This window comes from Scatophagus argus, chromosome 12, assembly GCF_020382885.2.
Source record: "Scatophagus argus isolate fScaArg1 chromosome 12, fScaArg1.pri, whole genome shotgun sequence".
In the NCBI taxonomy this organism is placed as follows: Eukaryota; Metazoa; Chordata; class Actinopteri; family Scatophagidae; genus Scatophagus; species Scatophagus argus.
The window spans coordinates 6,889,782-6,914,254 of record NC_058504.1 but is presented as its reverse complement, the minus strand read 5'-3'; the positions used below and the strand labels follow the sequence as shown (position 1 = coordinate 6,914,254).

At 40.4% G+C, this 24,473-nt stretch overlaps 1 protein-coding gene across 7 annotated transcripts in view; it reads right to left on the bottom strand.

Annotated features, from left to right (window-relative positions):
- The window catches only part of atp8a1 (ATPase phospholipid transporting 8A1), a 96,780-nt gene extending 73,346 nt beyond the window's left edge, over positions 1 to 23,434 (bottom strand). For 6 of the 7 annotated variants that reach the window (XR_006844855.1, XM_046405784.1, XM_046405786.1 and 3 more), the window contains exons 1-4: positions 22,964 to 23,346; positions 9,495 to 9,609; positions 2,125 to 2,224; positions 325 to 423 (exon numbers count right to left, since the gene is read on the bottom strand). Coding sequence is in view for 6 of the 7 variants with exons in the window: in XM_046405784.1 (XP_046261740.1) it covers positions 325 to 423; positions 2,125 to 2,224; positions 9,495 to 9,609; positions 22,964 to 23,012 (363 nt within the window). In the remaining variant the exon portion in view is untranslated. The other variant, XM_046405783.1, reaches the window with a different exon arrangement.
- Between the last annotated feature and the right edge of the window lie 1,039 nt (positions 23,435 to 24,473).

The window sequence follows — 24,473 nt, the reverse complement described above, 5'->3', positions numbered from 1 at the left end:
AAAGATTGGCCTTCTCAGACAACAAAGTAAAATTCTAAGAGAATTGAATTTTACTTTATGCATTTCACGCACTCGGAAATTTTGTTAACTGCATCTGGCTGTGTCATATATTAATGGAGAAAAATTACATGAAATCATATTTTGTCCAGACAACCTGAATATGAGGCTTCTGCAAAACATTGCATTCACATATACATACAGAAATATTTTTTACTTTTAAGGTCAGGTCAGTAAAAAGTCAAACATTCTCACCGAAAGCAATCTTTTGACAACGTGAAACAATAACTAAGACTAGTGTCAAATCCTATCAGATGTTTGTCTTACCAAATCCTCAATGATCTCCTTGACAGCAGCCACCACCAGGATGAAAAGCAGTGGCACCAGTGTGGTCCAGCGACCGGTTGGAGATACATCTGGGATTTGCTAAAAGACACAAGGGAAAGGATAGGAAAGTGTGAAGTCAAATCTTGGATTTATTTTCTTCCTAAAAAGCCAACTGCACAATTTTTGGGTACCTTTATGACTCAAAATAAGGCAAATACTGCGGTCCTCATAGCTCCTTCCATAAACACACCCACTCCGACAAATACACTGGCTTGGTAGCAACCAAAACAAAAAGTTGACTCATTGCAACACAATTTTCTTGGTCTTGTGAGCTTGTTTGCATGGTTTTAGATCTACAATCATGCATATTTAAGCGCGTCCCAAACCTGTGAAACTTTCTTAGTATTATCATAATGACCTTCTTACAATGAATGTTTTATTATTTGGCTATTTTAAGTCTTTCAAAATTAACAGTCCAATACCAGCATAATTAAAGCCAAGCGAGGGCTGCAGGACGCATTCATTGTTACACTGCTTGAAGGAAGCTAGGAGGAAATAGATCTCGTCTCCCTCATCTGCATAGATGTTTTATTCAAGGTCACAGCATCGACAGGGCAGGTAATGAAGATTCACACTGACTGCTTTTCAAGGCTGCTACTTCAAGGTCAGTGAATAGAACCTCTTCCCATCCTCAAAGCTCTCATTAATAAAGACTAGTCTGCCAGAACGAATCTAGGTGAAGCATCTGAGCTCTATGCAGCCTTCCTTTTCTGATTATTTTATCTGTTCTGCAAGACTTTGAACACCTGATACATGGACTTGAATTCTTTTGAATTGTGTAGGAATGACTGGTGGTTGAGGCTTTAAGTGTTCTCAGAAGGGTTTCATGGGATTAATAACCTACAGCATACAGGCACAGTTCCTTTGGAGAGGAAAGTCTATGTTCTGATGGTACTCATCAATGAAAAAAGTGACAGTACTGCACAGATGTGTGGCTGCTGTTGGGCGATCAAAACCAATAATCAGCTACACACTGAAACTCTCTGCCCAGAGGAAGGTTTTAACAAAATCATCACTGCTTTTCTACTTATGACTTTGCTTCAGCAACACTATTTTAGTGTGTTGCCCATGTCCGATTTCATACACCATCAATCTAACTGCAGTTTCTTCACTGTGGTGTCGTGGTAGGGGTGCAGTGAAGGGCCAAAATACAGCCATCAATTTCCAAGGCATGTAATATACGCTAGTGTGTTCAGACCGCATCCAATTCGAGTTTCCTTCTAAATAAGGAATGCATATTATTACAAATATTATTCATTATCAGCTACATAAAGCGCTGAGTCTGTGTGTGTATTTGTGGAAGGGAGCTTGTCAGTGTGTACAACTCTGACTCCAAAAAAGTTGAGACGTTGTGTAAAACCTAAATGAACCACAACGTGTGAATTTGCGGATTCTTTTTGTCAAACACTCAGTCGAAAACAGTACAAACAGAATACATTTTACCTCATATACTTCACTGATTTTTGTAAATACATGCTTATCCTGACAACACTGAGCACCTCTGGATTCACCAGTCGCTATGGAAAGTCGGTGCATTAATACTCTGCTTCTAATATGTAAAAAACACAGTTACAACTTTCTGAACTGATAGCTGCAGATGTTTCTGTGGCATTTAACGCTGGCCTACAACTATCATACTAATGGAAATAAAGCAATAACTGAAGGAGAGAAGAGCAGTGATTTAATTCAAATAAGGCACATCATCGATGTTGCAGAAACTACAGAAACACCACATCTTACCTGCAAGAGTGCAATGAAGAGAAAGAAGGCATTGGCTGCCCTCCTGAACTGTGAGTAGAGGAACCGGGGAAGGAAGGTGAGGACATTATATTTGGCTGTGCTGAAGACCCCATTAAGCAGCAAACAAGGCCATCGGTGGAGGAGGAGACAAGAGAAAGAGAAACAAACGGTCAGTTTTCAAAATCTGAGCAGTACTGATGTTACTGACATTCAAAATGCATACAAAAATGGCCATTCAGATAAATTTAAAATAAACAATTTTTTACTCCTGATCCCATCCATTCAAAAAAAGGTCCTTTCTGTTGCACACAGTCTGCATTTGTGTGTTCATGTGTGTGTGGACTCAGTGATCATAAAGAATAATTAGCAGGAAGTGGGGAGGCTGGCAGAGGGTGTAAAAAGCTCCTGGCAGACGTGAGGAGCTGTGCTGCCGGTGTTTCCGTGGAGTTAGACGGGTGGGGGGCGGGGAGGTTGATGGCGATGGTGGTATATCGCAGCCGGTGGAGCCTTCAACAGGCCGAGAGTCAGACCTCCAGCAGTCTGATTTACAGCTGCGTTAAAGGGCCAGTCAGAACAGCCACTTTGAGAGCATATACGCTAAGATGTATGACAAGCTGCTGGCAACGCTTTGCTTATTCACGCGCACACAGGGGCCATCACACATCCACAAGTAGAATATCAGAGAGTACAGCCTCCAACTCGTCTAAAGGGGTCTAAGCATATGGACGTTAACATTAGTGGGATCACCATTTTATTCCTGTTAGACTGAACCATACTTGACAAGCACATTTTCAGCATTTTTTTCACTTGCAGCATGTCCATGAGCACAATGTGAAGTCATGGGAAACTGGGCTAGCACTGAACTGAGGTAAGAAGAAGTGGAAGAAAACGAGTTTTACATGCACTGTCATTCTGGACACCTGGTGGACTGAGGCTGCTCGTGGTGAGCGAGAGGGACAGAGTGAAGGCAAGTGAGTAAGAGCAAGCCATTGTTCTGACAGCAGTACAACGTAATACCAGCCTCACAGAGGAGCCTGATGAAGAGTCCTGTCAGAACAAGGGTCAAGAAAGGACCAGCTTTGTTCCATTCAACTAAGTGTTGTCTTTAGTCTCGTCAGCTGCTGTCAGTTTGGTTTCTGTGAGAAGAAAAAACCTCTGGGTGAGCTGCACAGATTTAATGCGGCATTTTAGAAAATAGGTTTAAAAATGTTTGACTTTTCATCACTGCTGATGGAGCAGAATGATACGAATGAAAAGATAGGTCATATTGACATAAAATTGGGAGAGCAAAACACTGGATTTACAGTATTAAAATATTTTACTGAGAAAATTTCAGATGGAAAATTTAACACTGTGTACAGGGTTTTCAGTCAGTCTCACTTCCTTATCTTGGAGTGTATGGCTGGCAGAAGAAAACCTGACAGGACAGAGGCCTGATCCACTCCATCCAGGTATGAATGCTTATCCTTGGTAACCAAATGGTCAAGTTCAGATTTTTCATCTTAAATTTTGGTGCCTGAATTTCCCCCATCCACTCTGAATCATTTAATTTTGAAATTGTACAACCTAGGATGTCACAAAATTCAAACCTAATAAATTCAGATAGCCGGTTTTCAAATCAAAATATTTCAATTGTTTGAATTAAGCAATGTATACTATAAATTTTAGGTGCTTTGTTGCTTATAACCTTTCTCTACTTTAATGTAGTAGTAACACTTGTAAAGCTGTAAGCATGTAGGGTGACACATAGGGGGAACACAGGAGATTTCTCAGTGATCTCTATGTAATGATGTTATCATTCTAAAAAGACAAACAAAGGAGTTACAAATAGATTTGAATCTATTTGGGCATTTCAACAGGCCTTTTGCACATTTGTCAAGGGGTGTGAGCTTGTCAGTGAACAGAATGGAGAGAAGGGACAGTAACTTGGAACACAACAAACAAAAACAAGGCAGTAAAAGCAAAGATAAAGCAAAAGAAGTGAGATACAAGGTTAAGTCATTTACAACAAATCCATATGAAGGCAGTGATGACACTATCTGGATGCAGTATTGCAGCTACAGGTTGCGAGGTATCGTGATCTTTATTGTGCACTTTATAGTGATCTAGAAAAAAGAAAAAGCTCAAAGTCTGCCATCACAAGCCGCAAGCCAAAGGGAAGGCTGAGAGACATTTAAATACCAGGAAGTGGGATGTGCTGACTGTTGTTAAAGCAAACAAAAATACAGTATGTGCGTCTGTTTGTGGGTCAGTGAGAGAGTGTATGTATTGGATGGTGTGTGTTTGACATAACACATACTCCAGGCTATTACAGTCACATGTCCACCCATTAAATCTGATGTAAATCAATTACATCGTTCAGTAAAGTCACAACTGAAATACAGTAGCCTTCTGCGTGTTGGAAAATACTTAGTCACACACCATCCAAAGCCCATAACAGTACCATGTGTGCATTCACAATAGGTGCCAGTGACCCCATTGGGCATTAGACAGATAGTGCCCGGTAGAGCCGATGTATACTGTAGTTACTGCCTTGGTCTATCGCTTGGAATACTAAGAAACAGACGTTGGTGAAGCTCTAAGGCAGGTTTAGCCTAAAGGCCTTAGCTTTATCGTTTATCTCTCTATTTTCTTCACTCCAGGCCTATTTCTGATCCCACGGTGCGTTACGGTAAAGCATGCACTGTCCTGCTCTCCAGTTCCTTCTGTACACCGTATTACTTCCTCCACTGAGACAGGGCAAGATAAAGAGCTCATTTAACACTCTGTTTAACGGATGATTATGGATCTTACATTTTATTTCCTGGCAGCACCCTAAGGACCGAGAGGAGAGAAACACTTCCTCTACACATTCGCAGATATGCAGCACTGATCTGAAGAACTTTTAAAGGCATCTATTAACATTTCCACCACCCACATTTATTTTTGATATTACTATGGTGCACTTAATGGCTTATTATTTTATTTACTGAGTCATTTATTTATTTATTACTTTGTTCTTGTTCATCACTGTGGCTCGCAAAACCTCCATGATTGGTAATGACAGCAGGTTATGTTGTTTAAAATGACTAGGTCATGTCTAACCCACAGGCCACGGTTGGCTCTGAGTGGGCTGCTAAGGCCCACAGACCAGCTGTTGATAGATAAATACTTATAGGAGTAAAAGGTCTGGAAATCCCTGTACACAAATTTCAGCTCATCTGTAGGTTTACAAAAATGTCAAATGTCAATGAATCACATTTCTAGAAAAAAAAAAAAAGGTTTGACTTTTGGGAATTTAGGAATGGTTTGAGACTGTTTCAAAAGCAGTGTATATTCAGAATGAAAATGCATTAGGACTTGTGTAATATTTCAGATGCTAAATCTGTGTTTTCAACCAAATAATAACACTTGGCTTTTTTTGCATTCCTCAACTTATCACAAATATGTTCGCCCAATTGTAAGCTGACTTGGACAACTGTTCAGCTTGGGGTTGGCAGAGTAAACCTTTTAGGAATACACTAATTTACAATACAAATACAATGCACTTCCTTTGACTTCTAAGTTACAGAATCTCATCGTCTAAACTAAATCTAAAGTGCTTCAGACAGAAATTCCACATGCATAAAAATAGATTAAATAAAGCTAACACACAAAGAAGTGACAAAACTAATGGACCATATCAAGCCTCTTACAGTGCTCTGGTCAGGCCAGCAGGTGTTACTACCATATATTTAACCACAAAAGAGACAATCAAGGCCGTCAGCTAGTCACCACTTATACAGCCCATTCAGTGGGCTGTATAAGTGGTGTTCAGTTCATATGCAAAGTGCCGTTTATCTTTTTTGCGGTCAAAGAAAAGTACACACAGATTTCTGTATCATGACTATAAGGTCCAGCAGGTGGTTAGATAACATCCGAGTTGCCATTAAGGATGATAATATAGGTCCCTGCTTGTTCAAATAATCGTGTAGGTAAATATAACTATATGCAGAACTTGTATTCAGTCAAAGAAACGGTTTGACCAGTAACCTTTATGCCGTTTAATGTTCTTTCAAGGCGAGCCTGTATCTTTACCACTGCAAGAAGTATTGCAGCTCACAAGTCGCTGAGACATCAAACTCTGTTTAGTGTTTGATTACAGTATGTTGTAAAAATGAAAAACTTAACGAATACTACTCAGTGAAATGTGTAGGGCGAGTGGTTGAGAGTGAGAAAATTAAGCTTCTGAACTCAAAAAAAATTTTTTTTGATTCAATGTGCACGTGGGTCAGTGCACGTTTGTGTCCATCTGTCTATGGATGTCTCCTCTTTTCCACACAACACATATAATACTATCATTTAATGGATACACAAAATGTTTTGGGTTTTTTTGTGTGTGTTTTGTAAAATGGTTTGCACAGCCACACCTGTTTGACATACAACATTTTGCATCAGCAATTAATCACTTTCACATTACAACCAGTTCTGCAAGCTGACAAACCAGTTCAGCTGAACAAACAGGCCAGGACAATTCTCAGGTATAACAAAGATTAACAGGGTGGCTGTCTGGACCCTGAACAGGACTCAGAGCACTGACATATTCTGCAGGTTGTGATGGTGCAGAGGATGAATGGGAGCAAGTGAAAGGAAGCTCCTCTAAGGGTCTCCTCTAAGGGTCTCCACAGGTCACTTTGAGACACCAACCAATGCTCTTGAACAAACATATTAGATCTTCAGAGCAGCCTCGAGGTCAGTGTGCCTTCACGGTCTGAGCTGAATGCTTGGGCACATCTGGGATCAAAACTACAAAGACAAAGAAGGACTCAAAAAAAGCCAAGTCATCTGCAGACTGCATTCACATAATGTAGCCACGCTGAAACCTCTGAAAGGATGTGATGAGACACAAGCTGCACTATAAGCATTCAAATCACTATACATACTTTCACACACACACAAACTTAGATATTAATAAAACAGTCACAGTTAAGTGACTGAATCTGACTGATCGGGGAGATGGGAGCCAAAGCCATAATCAGCACTGTAATATTCAGATCAGTTGAACATTGTTAAGTCTATATTAATAACCAATTCTTGATCATTTTATTGGCTTTATTTTGATCATAGTGATTTTATTTAACAACTACAGCTTCAGCTGAATGGGGCCAACGTGATATTTTCCTTCATTTTTCAGTGAGTGCAGTCCATGAACCACTTTAGGTAAGGTCAAAAAAATGCATTTACTTTTATTTTAATTGATGCAGAGGAGCTTTCTCAGAGCAAATTCCATATTACATCAACTTGTCTGATGAAATAAGATTGGTACTCCACACAGGTTAATAATAGCTATAAAACTTAAGAGAACTAAATGAAGGTAGAATAAGTGTGTATGTTCTTACACTTGAATAATTTAGGGAAACAAACTAGATTAAGCTATTCCACATTTCTCTTAGCTGATTGTGCTCAGTTATTTGTCAATGAATGGCATAACCATAAGCACACGTGCTTTTTTAACATATCAGTCCTGCTCAGTTTAGAGCTGCGTCTGTGTAAACACACACGTATCCCAGGCTGATCATGCAGCAGGAATTCTAACAGTAATATTCCTTGACAGAGGACGGCCTTACCCGACAAGCCCGACCTCTAATGCCAAAAGCACTGCACTCTTCCAAGAAGAACAACTGAAAAGGGCCAGTTTGGTTTATCTGGACTAAGGCTCCATTATACATGTGGTACAAATCTTACAGGTAATGGCTGCAGGTGGTGTCATGGTGATGCCTCACAGCAAAACCATTACCAGCACTACTGGGCATGTATTAAAAAATAGATCTTAAGAAGGTTGAATACAAGGTTTTGAATCTTATATTCAAATCTTGAAAAGAATTTTACAATTTGGATTTTTCAGAGAATCACCAGTAGCCCTTCAGTGAAATGCAGTCGGTGTCCTGCTGCTCATGCTCGCAACTGGCACAAGTGAGCATCATCCCAGGCATACACAGAAAATCTCTTATGCTTTGCCATCGTGTCAGAGGAAAACAGATTTTATTAAGTTATCTTAAATGTCTTCTCTTACAGCCATTTTTTTTTTACAACATATGTTCAAATGGCTCTTAAAATAAATTACAACTTGTCAAGATTGCTAGCTCTGAGCAAAACCTCCCCTCGCTCACATTTAGATTGCAGCTTCTCAGGCTAGTTATGCTTCAACTGTTTTGCTTGTGACTCTGAAGGTCTGAAGGTGTCGGGTTAAAGGCAAAGTGGCAAAGTTATGCTGCAGGTCACCATGAAAAGCACTGATGGCCTCTGGGTTGCAATTACCAAAGTCTGAAATAGCGGTTATTCACACAAACAGCAAAATCTTTGACAAGATACAACGTTGAGTGTGAATTATTTTTAAGCAACTTGAATAAAATGGAGTTTTAAGTGACATGGGAGAAGAATCTGTATCTGTGGAACTGGTATGAAGCCACATTTTCATGGCTAACAAAGACAGGAGCCTGTACTCATCAGCTTTATTTTTAAACCTCTATATGTTGTATATGTTGTTGCTTTCTGATGGAAGGACTGCTTTAAATCTGTTGCTTCCTCAGCTCAGAAAAACATTGAGTCCGTCCATGCAGACTCGAAACTGGAAGCTATGTGGACATAGTGGAGCAGACCATTGTGTAATTCTATTCCTAAGCACCATTGTGGGAGAATAGAGGGAATTTTGTTTCCCAGAACCCACGCAAATCATGAACACAACGTCCGACTAAATGCATAGGGAAGAAACCTATGCATGCAACCTGGCATTAAAACTGCTGACAGGGCTGATCTAGTGAAACTATAACTATTGACTCTGGTGGTTTACTACATGAGCTGCAAATAAAATAAAAAAATATATATATGTAGACATGTGATAGTAAATCAACACCCACACACTGAAAAAGTAAAAGAAAAAAAACAGCCTTGGAAGGAACTGATTTAATACTATAAAATATTTTAAAAAATCACTTAGGAAACAGAAAAAACACTCTAACCTTGCCCATCTCAAAGCATTACATCGGTCGTCAATTTCCTCACATTTCTCTGGTGTGCTGCATTATTTCTGATAATCCATCAATATTTGAGACTCAAGCATAAAGCTTACATGGAATACCAACCAACTGCAACCTAAAAAAGAGCTGCAGTTATCTTATGCAGAGCTGCTGCCAGCACTTGAGTTTGTTGGTTTCCCTGTTGGTTACGCCGCACCATCCAAAACATCACGATACTTTATTTGATACTATCCTAATGCAACTCGCATTTAAATATCTTGATGATGACCGCATACCGCAGGTCTTGACAAAACAATTTTAACTTGGAAATTCTGCACACAACACATGAATATTTTCCATCACATTCACTATATGTCCATAAATATGTCTCCTTACCTAACTCGATTGCTGCAAAACTTGGTAAACTGCGGCTGGTTGAGGTGTATCAGTCGGGCATCTTCTTGGTCAGCTAAGGATGTCTTTTCTGAAGCATCCTCTGTCTTTTCATATCCTGCAGCATGGAAGAAAAAACATTCTGTAAGATACAAAATCTGCTTTGAGGAACACAAAAAAAGTAAGAAGAAAAGGGTGATTTGAAGCCTTGGAGTTGCATGCTGAAAAAAATCCCCCAAATAAAATCTTAAAGTTTTTAAATGGCAAGTCAGCAATTGAAGCAACACTTCACAGTTGACATTAGTGCCTTAGATGCCTTAAATGTAAATGTTTTTTTCTGTATATAAACATTTGGGTTATGTCTGAGTCACAGCACCAAAAGATTCTTGGTCATTTTTGGTGCCGTCTTTTCTCATCGGGATGCTCTTTAAATAGACATCATGTACTGAAAAGTGATTTCAGCTACATTACAAAGCCTTTATTTTCATGTATACACGACGTGAAGGTGTACAAAATGTACTGATCACCGGAATAAGCTACTGTTCATGCAGCCTGCGCAATAAATTGAGCTGACGTTTGTGATTATCTGTATGATACACTTGGGATAATCTGAGAGCAGCATAATACTCAAATTATTATCTTAACAGAGTGAAAAGGTGCTTTGCAAACTTTAACAGTGGGTTTGCCAAATGGCACTGACAATACATCTCTTATTACTCCTACGCTCCTTTCTTCCTTACTACTTTGCCACCACAGTAAAATCAGGAAAAAACAACTCTATAACAATACAGAGAATTACCTGCATTATGTTAAAAGGCTGACTCATACGAAGTAGCATAGATCTATGAAGCAAAGCAGTAATTCTGCTATTGTAGCTGTAGACTGATATACACCAAATATGACAAGCATCCTCCTAAACTTCAGTGTCTATCAATAAAAATGTGTAACCATTATTTTTTAAAAAATCTGTGGCTTAAGTTAAGTACTTTCGTTGATATATCAAAAATTCTGATATATCCAAATCATTCAGTAAATGTCCGTAGTTTGATTGTCTAAGGGACTTCTTAAAGCTCATATTTTTATTTATTTGTTGCTGGAAACGTGTTGTGATTAGAGATCAGAATTTCCTGTCAAGACTTACATCCTGCTGGCGTAGCTAGAATGGGTTATCTGGAGCAGCTGGATCAGTGCGCCAATAGATAACTACAATACAGAGGTACTGTACATGCAAGGTCTTGGTTTATTGTTGAATATTCATTTGCACTGCAGTATCACACAATGTGCGAGTAAAGAATATGAGCTTAACCTAAAAAGTGATAACCAGTCCCGCTACATATTTAGTCCAAACCGAACGAATAAATTCCCAGGCTCATTCACTCCCCCACTTCAACATTACACCTTACTCATTAAATTAAAAAAGAAAGTTTAATTGATGGAAGCTGTCATTATTGTTAAAAATGAAAATAAACCTTGTTCTCAGAAGGATAATGCTCCTTTTATCTCCAGCTCTGCTCATACCAAGTTCAACCACGTGGGATGTAACTGTGTTGGCTAAATCAATATATCGAAAGCAGGCTCTGCGTGGGTCGCAGAGATGCTTAGGCATGCATTTTCTTTAAAGATTAAACACTTTTTTATGTTTTGATAACCAAGAGGCGTTTCTTTGTCTTTCTCTGCAAGGTCCAAAGCATCACAGACGGACACCATGTCCTGTTTCTTTCCATGCTTGGAGACGGGTGCTGTGTCATGAAAAATAGATGTCTAGGGATATTGTGGGAATATCTCAAGCCTCTAGTGGAAAGCTGCTCATTGAAGTGCAGGATGGCAAATAGAAGAAACGCACCACAGAATCTCTCGATTGAGAGTCACTTGCAAAGATGTACAATGCATACACACCTTCTGTAAAGGCAAACAGCATTTTAACAAAAGAAATTACCATTTGAAACAAAAATACAGCACACACACATATGCTGATTTGACAGGGATCGCCTTTTGTGTAAGACTGGAAATTACTAAAAAAAAACAGGAACAGCAGGGCTCCTCAGGGTTCACATTTCCCTATCCTCGTCTTTTAATTGATATGTCTAGATTAGTGCACTCAGGACTGCCAAGAAAGCACTACTGTAAAACTCTTCAGTCAACAGTATTCCTAGACTCTCAAGTTGCATGCATGTGATCAGTGGGTGCAAGATGGCCTTCCCTAGCATGCTGTCGTAGTGGTGTCATGAGGTTAGGGCAGGCGTAGCACAGCTTCCACAACTATAGATAAACCCCCGGTGTGTAAAAATAGAAGGAAAAGCCATTCTGAGGCATGCAGGAGGACGTACAAGGAAGCTGGCTGATTTGAAACATCAACAACAACAACAAAGCACAATGTCACGAGGTACTGTAACCAGAGCCTCTGCCAGATATGCACTAGTGACAACCTCTCCTCCTCCCTCGTCTGCCTACAGTATATCTTTCATGTCACGTCAAGTCAAAGTGAAACAAAGAAGAGGGCTGACACGGTCTTCAAAGTCACACTTGCAACTTTCTCTTTTTTCCTCTCTCGTTCTCACCTTACTCTTAGCACTTTCTCACTCATGTTACACAAAACCTGAATCTTAAATTACAGCTCTTGTTATTTTAATGATCCACTTGACTTAGCATGGAGGATTACTGAGGAGTGGCTGCCAAGGCTTCCCTCTTCCCTCCATCATCTCCTGATACTTTCTCTCCTTAGCATGTGCTCTTGGGCTAAAAATATCTGGCCCCTTGTAGTCATTTGGCCACTGATTATGCAAGACGTCAGATCAGAATAGGTGGGTTCTACTGGATTAGCATGGTGGCAAAAGGGGGTGTGGCTCCAGAGAGCAACAGGGGCCTACTGCTTTAGGGTGGAAACTTCCTACCATGATGCCTGTGATTATGAGAAGTACTGTTTAGGTAAAGCCAACTGCATTGTGTCTGTAATATGATGCAGTTAACTAGTGAGAGTCCTTGAAGTTAAAGATGGCAATGAACGATAACGACAAGAGAGGTTGTTTCCTTTTGAATAACTTCCCTCTTCTTTGCTTATCAGCAGGTCAAGCCTCATCCAGCCAAAAGTGAAACAAACTTTGCAGCCAAGAGCTCACCTGGTAACACAGGAAAGACAGGTGGTTTGGGAATGACAAACAGCACTGAGTAAAGGTGAGGGAAAGGACACTGACTCAAAGGCAAGCTACCTCACTGAGTGTGGACAAGTACAAACATTTTGCAGGCAATAATGTGCACAGCATCAGAAAGTATACACCACAATATGCAGTATCGATGCAAAAGAAATGGAAATTATTTCCAGCAATATTTTTATTCAAAGTGATGCTCCACAGTGCGCCTCACTGGCCTTGAGGTCAATGCCCTTGCCATGAATTGCAGGATCACAGTTTCATGCAGGACCAGGGACCTGAGCTGCATGTCAATCCCCACCTTTCACTCAGTGTTTCCTGTCATCCCTCTACTGTACACTGTATACTGAAGGCATACAAAGAACCAAACAAACAAAGATGTTTCTGCAAAAATCATAACAGAAAATAAGAATTGCAGAGCGGCTGTTATCAAGTGATATCAAACCTCCTGTTCAATTACCTGTCAATAGAAATCGATAATATACTGAAGAGAGATTTCAGCTTGAACACACCAAGGGACAAAGCCAGTTAACAAAGTAAGTCAAGAAACTAAATCTTTAAGAGGCTTGGGTGATCAAGGCATTAGTGTCTACGATGACAAATGAAACGGGGCTCGCATAGCTGGTGACTGCAGCATAAGGTCTGTGTGGAATAGCAGGCCAGGGAGCTGGCTGAGCAGCAATGATTGATGTTGTGTCTCTTTGTTCTGAACGAGCCCTCGCAGCAGGAGCCTGTGTGCTGAGGTAGACCAGGTGCTGCAATGCACCAGTTGCAACTGCTGCTGCTTAACCTAGTCCTCTTACTCTTACACAAGGGGTTGTATACAATTATATTATGGTCAAATATGCAGTATTTTGTCATTTAACATATCTATAGCAAGGTTTTGTATAATGGCCCACTGGCTTGTGGCCACAAGAAGTTACTCTGTGGTCACCAAACAGTCCATACAGATTGTGACCAGCACTTAAAAATTTTAATGTCTGGCCCTGTATACTATGATGGTATGGTTCCACTTCTAAACAAAGGTTCCAAATACCACAGTACAATTATCAGTCCTCCATTTTACAAGGCAGTAATTGAATTTAAAATGCCAGGTTTCCGAGTAGACCAAAGGGCAACACTTACGTGTTTGTCCCAGACTGATAGTGTAAAATGTTGATGACTCATTATAAAGATTTCAGACATAGCCGCAAATACTATGACAGTGTGTCACTTGCTGCCGGTTAGTTTGGCCATGCTAGTCAGAATAGCCCACCTCATATAGCTAGCATCTGTTTACCGGGAACACTGATGAGAAGCTAATGAGAGTTACTCATATCATCCCCTTTGGGACCATTTTTGTTTCCACTAAGTCACAGCAGCATTAGATCCACATTCTTCAACTCCAAAAGCAAAAACACACAGCACAAAATTGTTTATTGCGGCAGATATGCAACCTTACTCAGTCAAAGGAAAAACAAACTAATGTTTCTAGAGTTTTGCATTGAACCTACAACAGCAGTATATTAGATTACGTCCTGACGATATGAAAATAAAATATAGCACCATCATTCTTACACAGCAAAGCTTATACTCCATGACTCACCATATTTGTTCATTTATTGTACTTTTTTGAAGCAAAAATATAGTGCACTGTAACACATGCACTTAACAGGGTAACTGGGTACAATTTGCAGAGAGTGACAGACCTTCTTAACAATCTGTTGCAATACATGTCAGTGAGGTATCTTATCTTGTGTGTTGTTATGTTATTAAGACTACAGCTAGGTGTTAGCATAAAAGACTTATGATCAGGTATGTAAGAGCTGTGCTACCAAAGTCTTCAAGTACTACCTGATCCAATTAAAGGCTACTTCAATTGTATTAGAAGAGTAAAAGTAGACCTAGAGCCAGTGAGTGGTCAGCAGGACCTAAGGTGTTGTCAGGGAGACGCAAATGTAGTATTCTAGCCAGTCAATCCAATTTCAGTTGAAAAGGATGAATAAAAGCAGGCTTTCATTATTTTACAGAAACAAACCAATACGTGCACAGTCTGTCATCAAAATGCAGAGCTGTTAGAGCTAACAGACTAAAAGCAAAAAACGGAAATAAACCCGACATTCATGTGCAGCTGAACTGTAACTGTGGCCTTTATCAAATTTAAAAGTAGTACACAAGGCCAATACTGACAGACCAACACTACAAAGAAAAAGACTGAGGGTGAGAGGTGGAGGAGGTTCCATCATTAAAATAGCCTTTCCTCAGTTTCCCCTCTATAAGCATTAATAACATCCCCTGTATCCCTCTCATTTCCTTAGTTTTTACCACACTGTGTGGGTAATGTACTCGGCCATTACCACAGATGTCTCAGTGGGAACTGCTTTTAATATTCCCTGGTGGACACTGTGCATTTTCTCAGCACTAATTTCATTAACTGCAGATGTGTCACGCTCAACTACCCTGGCAACAATAAAGAATGAGGAAACTGGGAGGATACTCACTGTTAATATAATTCTCAGTCTGTGTTATTATATAAGGTTCATAACAACACCTTTCATTTATTAATGGGGCCACCATGTTACCCATACTAGCTAGCTACATGTAGATGAAAACAACGGAAGAGGGAAGGAAAAAGAAGAGAGAAAAGAGTAAGAAGGAGCCAAATAAAGCTCTGAGGGGGAAGCCTCTGGAGGAAGGATCAATGCCATCAAGTGTCGTAATGAGTTTGGATCCAGGCCAGATGTCAGGATTATTGCTTGTGTCAGCCAACAGACAGACGGGTGAAACAATAGTCACAAGGGGGCACGTATTTTGGAGAGGGTGCCCAATGGGAAAAAAACTGGGCCCAGCATGACTTGGCATTGATCAAGGCATGCCGGTCTTCCCCAGTCTGTCTTATTATTGCAGGTTACAGAGATACTCTGAAAAGATTGAATGTGGAAAATCCCTTTCGTGAGACATGGGAGAATTTTTTAAGATACTTAAATGATGTCAATCAGATTGACATTGATAATTTATGTGTGTCTACACATGGAAAGCTTATCCTCTAGAAAGTAATAGTTACAATACAATCCTTACAAAAACCTTACAAAAATTCTCAAATACACTCTCAAACACAACAAATTGAGAGAAATCACAATTACTCTGGTACTGGAAAGCAATAACTTACTGTTCCTCAATACTCACATGATATAAGGTTCATAGATTAAAAAAAAAAGGTTAAAGATCATATCCTCTTAAGATTTATGATATCCTGGGTGGTAAATTATTCACTCAGGTCAGGCCGAAGTGGTGGGGGTAGAAAATTATTGCTGCCATGACTGTCAACACTAGCAAGATTAAACACATCTGATTTCTGCAATGACAGGAACAATAACAAGCTGATACTCAAGCATTTTACCTACACGTCATGCACGCAGGCTTAAATGTTAAAGAAAACGATAACCAACTGGTCATACAGAGCTGACCTATTTCAGCTTCCAAATAAATCTCTAAATATGGCTTGTATATTGGCTCACTATTGTCAGTAACGGCACTAATCCTTGTTTTTAAAATAAGAGGATCAACGGTTGTTACAGTCAAGATATTTTTAGCAACGGTATCTTATTCAGGATATTCGTGTTAGACCTCAAATAAAGCTTTTAGAACAACTCACAAAAGACATTACACCACATGCTGGCTGCATTTTTACAACATCTTTTAGTCATCACCTTCTGTATCTATGTTTACACAGTGATGAGTGAGTTGGCTCCACGATCAAGTCTTAGGATTCTGGAGAAAGGTCCATGAGTCCTACCTGGGGTTGGGACATCCATCTGAAGGCAAAACAAAACGTTAAAGAGGCTTTTTGTTCTTCCCAGGAACAGGTCCGGGCCAAGTCCAGTGTAACTGCTGAGACACTGGACGAGCACTAATGAGCTTGAGAGGCTGGTCAGTAAAGTATAGATGAGAAGGCACGTGACCTGGCCACAACCAGGCTCCCACACGATTCATTCAATAATACCAGGGTGGGTGGGGGCATGCAGGCAGCTTGAGTTTACAAAAACGAAGAAGTGAATGGCAGCCAAACCACAGTAAAGAGGCTTCGTGAAGAAAAGCTGCATCAAATACTTTACTGAAAAAGAAAAGGAATTGGAATGACGAGTGAACTGCCTCCAGCAGAAACATTAAACACACAAAGACTACCGCATAACAAGTACCTTAAAAAAGTAAGACAGAAAGGTGAGCGACAGTACAGAGTTGAGCCTCATGAGTCTGCACACTGTTTACTTAACCTGGGGCTATCTCCTGTAAAAATTAATGTCCCATTTGTTCCAATTCTTTCTGGAAATTCTCTGGAATTCTTGATGATTTCTCAACCTCACAACCCAGTCAGCCTAATGTGCCATTTATATCTGCTCATCACCACCAAAGAAAGATCTGCACATGATTCATTTATGCCAAATAAATATTTCAGTGAACAGAACAGCCACAGTCTATTCATGGCAAAAAGTCCCAGAAAGTCCATAGGAAAACTATGCAATGAAAGCCCCCAGATCTCCGACAATTTGTGAATGGGACGGAGGGGGTTGGTGTGGGGTGGAGGCTGTAAGGGGATATAGATACTGCTTCGATCTAAGCAACAGTAACATCCATAAGTCGCTTATCAGATCACAGTGCTGTAACCAGCATTCACAACAACAACAGGGCAGCTGCAGAATTAATCCCCCTCCCTGTTCGGCTCTGTCTGGCTCCTCATAAGCTCAGGCAGGCTATAGTGGGACGGACAGTCCAGGGACAACATGGGCAGCTGGGCTTACTATGACATCACAGGGCTGGTCAGGCTAAGCTTAACAAGGGATCTACAGGGACAGAAACCTCGCTGCTGTGTGAGACTTTGTGAATGGTGAAAAAGAAGAGCATATGGCGTGCGACTAAGAGTCTATGGCTATGCTAGTGGAGCAATACCTGAGCTAAATGTTAACATCTGCATGCTGAAGCAGATATAATGTTAATCGTGTTACACTTCTTAGCTTTGCCTCTTATCATGCTAGTATTTGCCCTAAATGTCAACCTGCTCATGGTGCTAAATGTAAAAGTTATGGTTCCAGCTAATTCAGAGGGGTTCATCCTCTGACGGCCACGAATGTCTGTACAAAATTTCATAGCAGCGAGTATAACAGTTGTTCAGACATTTCCTGTCTGCGTCAGTCAGCATGTGGGCCATTTTTAACCTAACTGACAAAGAATATGACAATATTTATAATAATATAATAATAGTCCCTCTGTTATAATATATAATAACAGAGGGACTATTCTGCTGTCAAAAATATCTAAATTCAGTGAGCTTCACCAACTGTAATATAGGCCTACATCTGCATATGTGTGCAATGTGCAGCTGCATTTGGCAAGAAAATCAAAGTATCCAAAAAAGTTAATATTTTACACTTAATAAAGACAAGTAATCAATAATCAAGTTCAGCACTCGAATCTGAAATGCTGGCAAAATCCTAACACAGACAACCATAGCAAATTCTATCATATGTTCTCTAAAAATAGCTGTAATATCCAAATGGCTGAGCAACGACAATTAATCCATCCCAGTGTTTCAGTGATGCTCGGTGACCTGAGGTGACATGTTAGCAATGTGTTCATCAAACGGGCTAAACGGGCATCTCCAAAGCTACAAAGTAAGTAACCTGTGTGCAAAACACACAGACAAGCCCATTTAGTTCCCACTTTTAGGAAACAGCAGTGTGGATACTTTCTTATCTGGCCCTCAGTCCTCAACAACATTAATGTATTTAAGCTACCTATTAACAGCAGGATCAATTACACCACAGCTTAGTGTAAGTACACAGGCATTCGTGAAGTTGATGACAGAGTTATTGTTCTGTTAGTGCAATCAACTAAAGAATATGTGCTTGATCTGTAAGATTAGAAGATAAGACAGAAATAGCACAGCACAAAAATGTAGATTAAGCTGCAACCTTGTATTGTACTTCCTGCATAAAGCATGTCTCTAGGATGACATCTATCTGACTACAAGTCTATGTGAGTCTCAGATCATCAAGCCCACCTATGGAGAATCAGAACTCACAAGTATCTGCTAAAAAATGTAATTCTAGTGAGGGTGCGCATAAACACACAGTAAATACTGCTATGATATGTGGAAATCCTTAATGTGTGATTTTACATGAACCAAGCATCTCTCAGTGGAAGCACTCCTGTGGCCCAACTGAATATAAAGTTGAGACCTGAAAGCAGTCATAAAATTTTCGAGATCTTGGGGGTCAAGGGCAGCAAGAGTTTAATCTTCCGAACCCTTGATGGTGTCGCTTCCCCGTGGAGTGCCTGCCGACACCTTTCCATCTGACCTTGTCGTCCCACTGCGACATGATCGCACTGACTGTCTCTGGTCACGTGCAGGCTTTCTGCATTTTCCTGCTGCTCAGGGGTGTGTCCATTACATAGACAAACACAACCAGGCCAGAAACCACACTTCTGCTTACCAGCAAAAAAAAAAAAGAAAAAGAAAAAAGAAAAACAGAAGTAAATATACGTGGCTGTGAATATAGTTTAAGGGCTTTTTCTCTGTCTAATGCTGCTTTCATGATTTGTTTGACATTTGGGAACAGGTGGTGAGAACACAGTCACAGTACATCTTAGGTACTGTGGGTGGGTAGGCTGAGGAGTATGAAAGATTTATCTCCCTATGTGTATATATGTGCAACACAGCTTTTCAGTGGCTCGTAAATAACGTTCAATTTGAGCAACATTACAGTATCTCTCCAGCTGGCCAGCAGATCAAGAGGATTTAATAATTTCCAGACAAGGGATAGTTCAAGGACTCTTGAAACAGTCAGAACATTGAGACATTACAGTATTTGAGTTTGAGTTTATAACTGTAAATGGAATATAATTGGGAAAAAAGATGCTGTGTCTTTATTGGAGTCAGAGAATAAAATGTTGCTAGAAAGAGATAGTGAGCAGCATGTAACAAAGCGCAAAATAGCAAAATTTATGGTCTGTACCTTAACCCTAGGGTTACGCTAAGTTATTATTTAATCAACAGATTAATTGAAAATCAAGACAACAATTTGTTTCAACCCTGAATAGGACAATGTGACTTATCTTCAAAGAGCAATCCTCATGATACTGCGTGAAGTTTTAGCTCATCAGCTCATGGATCTTCCTTAGCACAAGTCAATACAGCGACATGCATGAGTGAATGTGAGAATAGGTTGTGTGTGTGGACATGTGCACACGTGACACATTCCCCTTCCTCACAATAAGCAGCTACATGTACTTTGCTTCGGACACAGAGCAGAATCATTTCAGGTGAGGGAAAATGAGTATTTCAGGAACACATATTAGAGTAGCTGGAGGTTAGTGATGGAGGCAGCACATTAAATGGAAAACAGAGGAGTGGAGATGTCTCATACTGCCACACAGAGTGGAGAGGCCCGAGGGGACTTGATATGACACACCAGTGGCCCCAGACAGGGGATTTAGTGGCGTGATGGGCTTTTGTGCCACATTATTATCAGCCAGTGATCCGCCAGGCACATGGGCAGCTCTCAATCCCCTCAGAAGGCAGCAGTCTATACCCCTCCAGTCTCCCTCCCCATGCTATAACCACCATTCAGACGGACTAAGGCTTAGCCGGTGTTACTGAAACGCTACAGGGGAAGATCCTGCTTCACTTAACACATGGGGAAAAAAAATCGTGCAAATGGCAAAGGTAAAGGTGTAACGCTTAAAGAGGATACAGATTACATTGTGTCACTCAAAACCAAAAACGAAAAACAGATGCTGAAGAGCACTTTTTCTTATGTAAACCAGCTGACATGAAAAGACAAGCATTTGGTCTTTTGATAGCTTCATCCTCACAGGACAAGCTTACCTGCCTGTACTCTCCCTCTAGTGTTAATTGTAGGGTTTGTGGGGGGGGTTGGCCTGCCTTCAGATAAGAATGCAAGCTGAGGCGGCAAACAGGATGCATCTTGCTGTCTGACTAGCCTTAACTTAATATCAATCAACTTTCCCATCCAGGCAGCGGGAGCAGGTGTTAAGTGTCTTCCCACGACTCATATAAATATGTATTAGAGAGACTGAAGGTGTCTGTCTGTCATCGTGGGATCACACATTAAACATGCTGATAGTTACTGACGTCACCTGCACCCTAGGTGTCCTAGATAAGGTTATTTTGGCAACACATACAGGCAGAGACTGGCATTGATGTTGGATGTTTCCACAGCTTGGTGGAGAGGAGTGACGAGGAGTGGAGTGGCATGTGGTAGCCAAGGCTGAGGAGTGTGCAGCATGGAGAGCTGACAGAAAGGCCGCTGATGGATTAGGTGGTAAGCCTGGCAGAGGGCTGCCCTTTCTCGATGGAAGCCTGCCTGATGCACTGTGGTGATTAAAAAATAAAACTGAAGGGTGGGTAGAGTGCTTAGGCCCTCATAAAAGCAACCAGAAGACATGTTAGAGAACAGACATGGTTTATCAGAAAGATGCCTGCAAAGACAACATGATACTACTAAAGCAAGGGGTGGTAGTGTATGCTTTGTGCTATAGAGTTAAATTAAAAAAAAAAAAAAATTATGTGCTCTTCATAACCTAAAAAGTTAGCTGTAGCTGGGGGGTGCAAGTGACAACAATATCTTTTGCATAATTCATGTATTTGCTCCTGTGACTGCCACAGCCACATTGGTCAACAGCTTTCTATGGAACTTATATTAGTATTTAATTATTTAGAGTTCTTCCAGTAGGACGCATGGGGCCTTCAGTGGCATAAGTATAATTTCTCTTGTGGTGTGGGGACTGCTTTAGGTGGCATTTTAAAACCAAGACACAAAACCATAACCAAACCCAACCACTTACAACAAGATCATGCGTAATACTGCGAGATGCACACAAACTGCTTTCTCAAGCACAAGCATCTGATATTTGGGTAAAAGTACCAATAAACAAAACAGTAGTCAGATTTTCTTCTTTACCACAGGTCATTCATAACTGTCTGTCCTGCAATCATAAATCAAAAAGACAATTTTACTGCAGCCTAATTTGTTCTGTCACATAAAAAGTACTGCTGTCCTTTCCGTGATTGCAAGAACAAATTGGTGATATAAAGGCCACCTGTTGGGAATATTTGTGATTGTGTCACAATGTGGGCACAATTTTCGGTTTATATATGATATAGCTCACTTACGAACATTATCTGACCCCGTAATAACAGATTTAATCATCCACAAAGTAAATCAATGCATGGATAGTAGAAACTTTAAATACGTTAAAAGGTTTTTGCTTAAGCAGCCAAAAATCATATACTGAACATCAATAACTCAATGTGAGATATTAGCCTGAGCCTCTAGTTATGAATCAAACCTAAGCCGTCCCAAATCAAGTCAAGAAAGAAGAGAAACTCTAACTGCAGTAAGTACCACGAATAATACCAAAACAATATGTTGTTGATCCCTGCAGATAAATTCTGTTCCAGTCCAGAAAGGTCATACGTTAGGGTCAGCCAAATATAAGCGATGGGAGGAATTTAAAGACTTCATAATGAAATCGTGCTATCTTGGATAGCAGATCTGCAGCCAGCATTAACCCAGTGTGTCCAACCCCTGGTGCTCCCCTGGATAAATAACCCAACCTACCAGGCTGCCTTTGGAGCCTTAGAGTAAATGGATTCCCTTATGAGCATTCAAATCACTTAAGTAATGTGTAGATATCCGCATCCTGTTCCCAAGGCAAGCACAACTGAGTTGCAGTGGAAAGTTACTGGTGTAATGAAGGAGAGAGGGTCCCAGCTGAATTACAATGGCTGTATTGCCAGACCCATAGTACTGAGGATGCCATTCATTGGACACTTGTTACTGCGTGGGAAGACTTGTGGCTGCAACTTACAATACTTCCGGTCACTTCTCTTGTTTTCTGACACGATGGTACCTTTGAGGTACCGGGGTGCCCCAGTATGGGTGCGTGCTACGTTTGCTCGGTCAGGTGTACCATACATTAGCGTGGCTTTTGGAAGTTTTCAGAAGCTTCGTGCGGAATACAGACACATATATGATAAAACACTGGGTTTTGACTTTTATTGACATAAGTTAACGCTGTATTAAAGCTAAACGAGTTACTTTTTGTCTAGAGACTCCTTTGGGAAACTCTCAAGGCCCCCGGAACTTCCATGATTCCTGGCACCGTTAATCACAGCTTTAGTCAGCAGGTTATTGTAATACTGAAACGTTACTTCCAGGGAGCTGCTGTCCGGCGGCCTTCTTACGGTAACAATGAAATACACGTAAACACGATTTACAAACAGTTCACTAAGTCACACAACGAAGAAAATTTGTCTTTACATACCCTCCGCCCGGGTACGAAGATCAGACATTGTTCTCTGGACGGGCGGCATCTCTCCACGCAGAGCCGGGCGACAGCACCTGTCAAGCGTCCGAGCTTGTTAGTTCTGCTGCCTGTGGCGGCGGCTGCTGCTGCTGCTGCCTCTTCTCAACCGTTAAAGAATTCAAAATAGGCTGAAATTCAACAGAGGAGCCCCTCTCATGCGGACACTACTGCTGCGTGTTTACTACTAATGAGTGATATAGACGAGGTATAAACAATATTCATTTCCTGGTGGTGACTGAACCATGCCCAGGAGCCCACGGTTTCATGAACCCCCCCAGCATCCCGGTAAACACGGCGGATTTTAAAGCCGATATACGCTTTCAGTGTAGCAGGAGTGAACACGGACTCACCATAAACTGACGTGAGGGGGACGGTGCAGCTTCACATTATGGACTGTACCAACTTCAACCGCAGCGGAAGCGACTCGGGGGGGTGTTGACTGAACGCAATAACTGTCATTTCGCCTTAGATAAGAAATATAAGACGTAAAAAAATCATTTTGTGAGGATATAATGATGGCTAATTGCTAGATTTTTATTGACAAACCTAAAATGTTTAAGACACGTAAGTGTTTTTAAAATTCGCCAAGAAAATGTTTGCTGGTGTGGAGACATCGCCCCCCCTCTGCAGAAGATGTTGTTCACAGGTCGAAGACCCAACAATAGTACCCTGGGTGGGAGTTGTCTTACCACAATTGAGTCTTGTTGTGTATAAAATGTAGTTATTAAAGTATTCATAGTTAGTTCCTAACACACACACACTCATTCAGGCTCAAACATAAATGTAATATCACAGAAATATTTTTCATACATAGAAGATATCCACAGCAACTGTATTTTGTGATACATTTCATGTTATCTATCTATATGAAAGTAATACATAGCCGTGCACCTCCAACCCGCTTATTCTTATATATGCTGTTTGCAATTTATATTATGTCTTTAAGTAATGGAATACAATAATTCTTTTTGAAACATATTTATAATAGCTCAATATATTGGTATTTTTTTAATGTATCACCAGTGTTTTATACATTTCCTGACACAAATTAAGTAAGCATTAAATTACATTTAGATGATACTAAAATGAAAAACTTAGAATATGAATATTAAATCCAAACCTGGAAATTATATCAGGTATATACAAGGGATGTGGCTTGAGTAAGGAATGTGAGGAAATTTTAAATTATTGTTATTTTATTCTTAGATAAACAGAAAGCCAACAAACAACAGTGCAGACACGGGAGAAACAGGACTCGCTGAGAAGCTATTTACTGTAAACGCAACCATAATGATCTAAGAATGTAATTTATATTTGCTTGCTATCATCTCTTGATACACAAAATTAACATCTGCTAACATCTGTGCTGCCAGTCATCCAAGCTGTGCAAGCAGTACAAGTACTTGGCAAGTTTGAATACCATTAAATAAAGATTAACAAAAACATATATATATTGATGAGGGCCAAG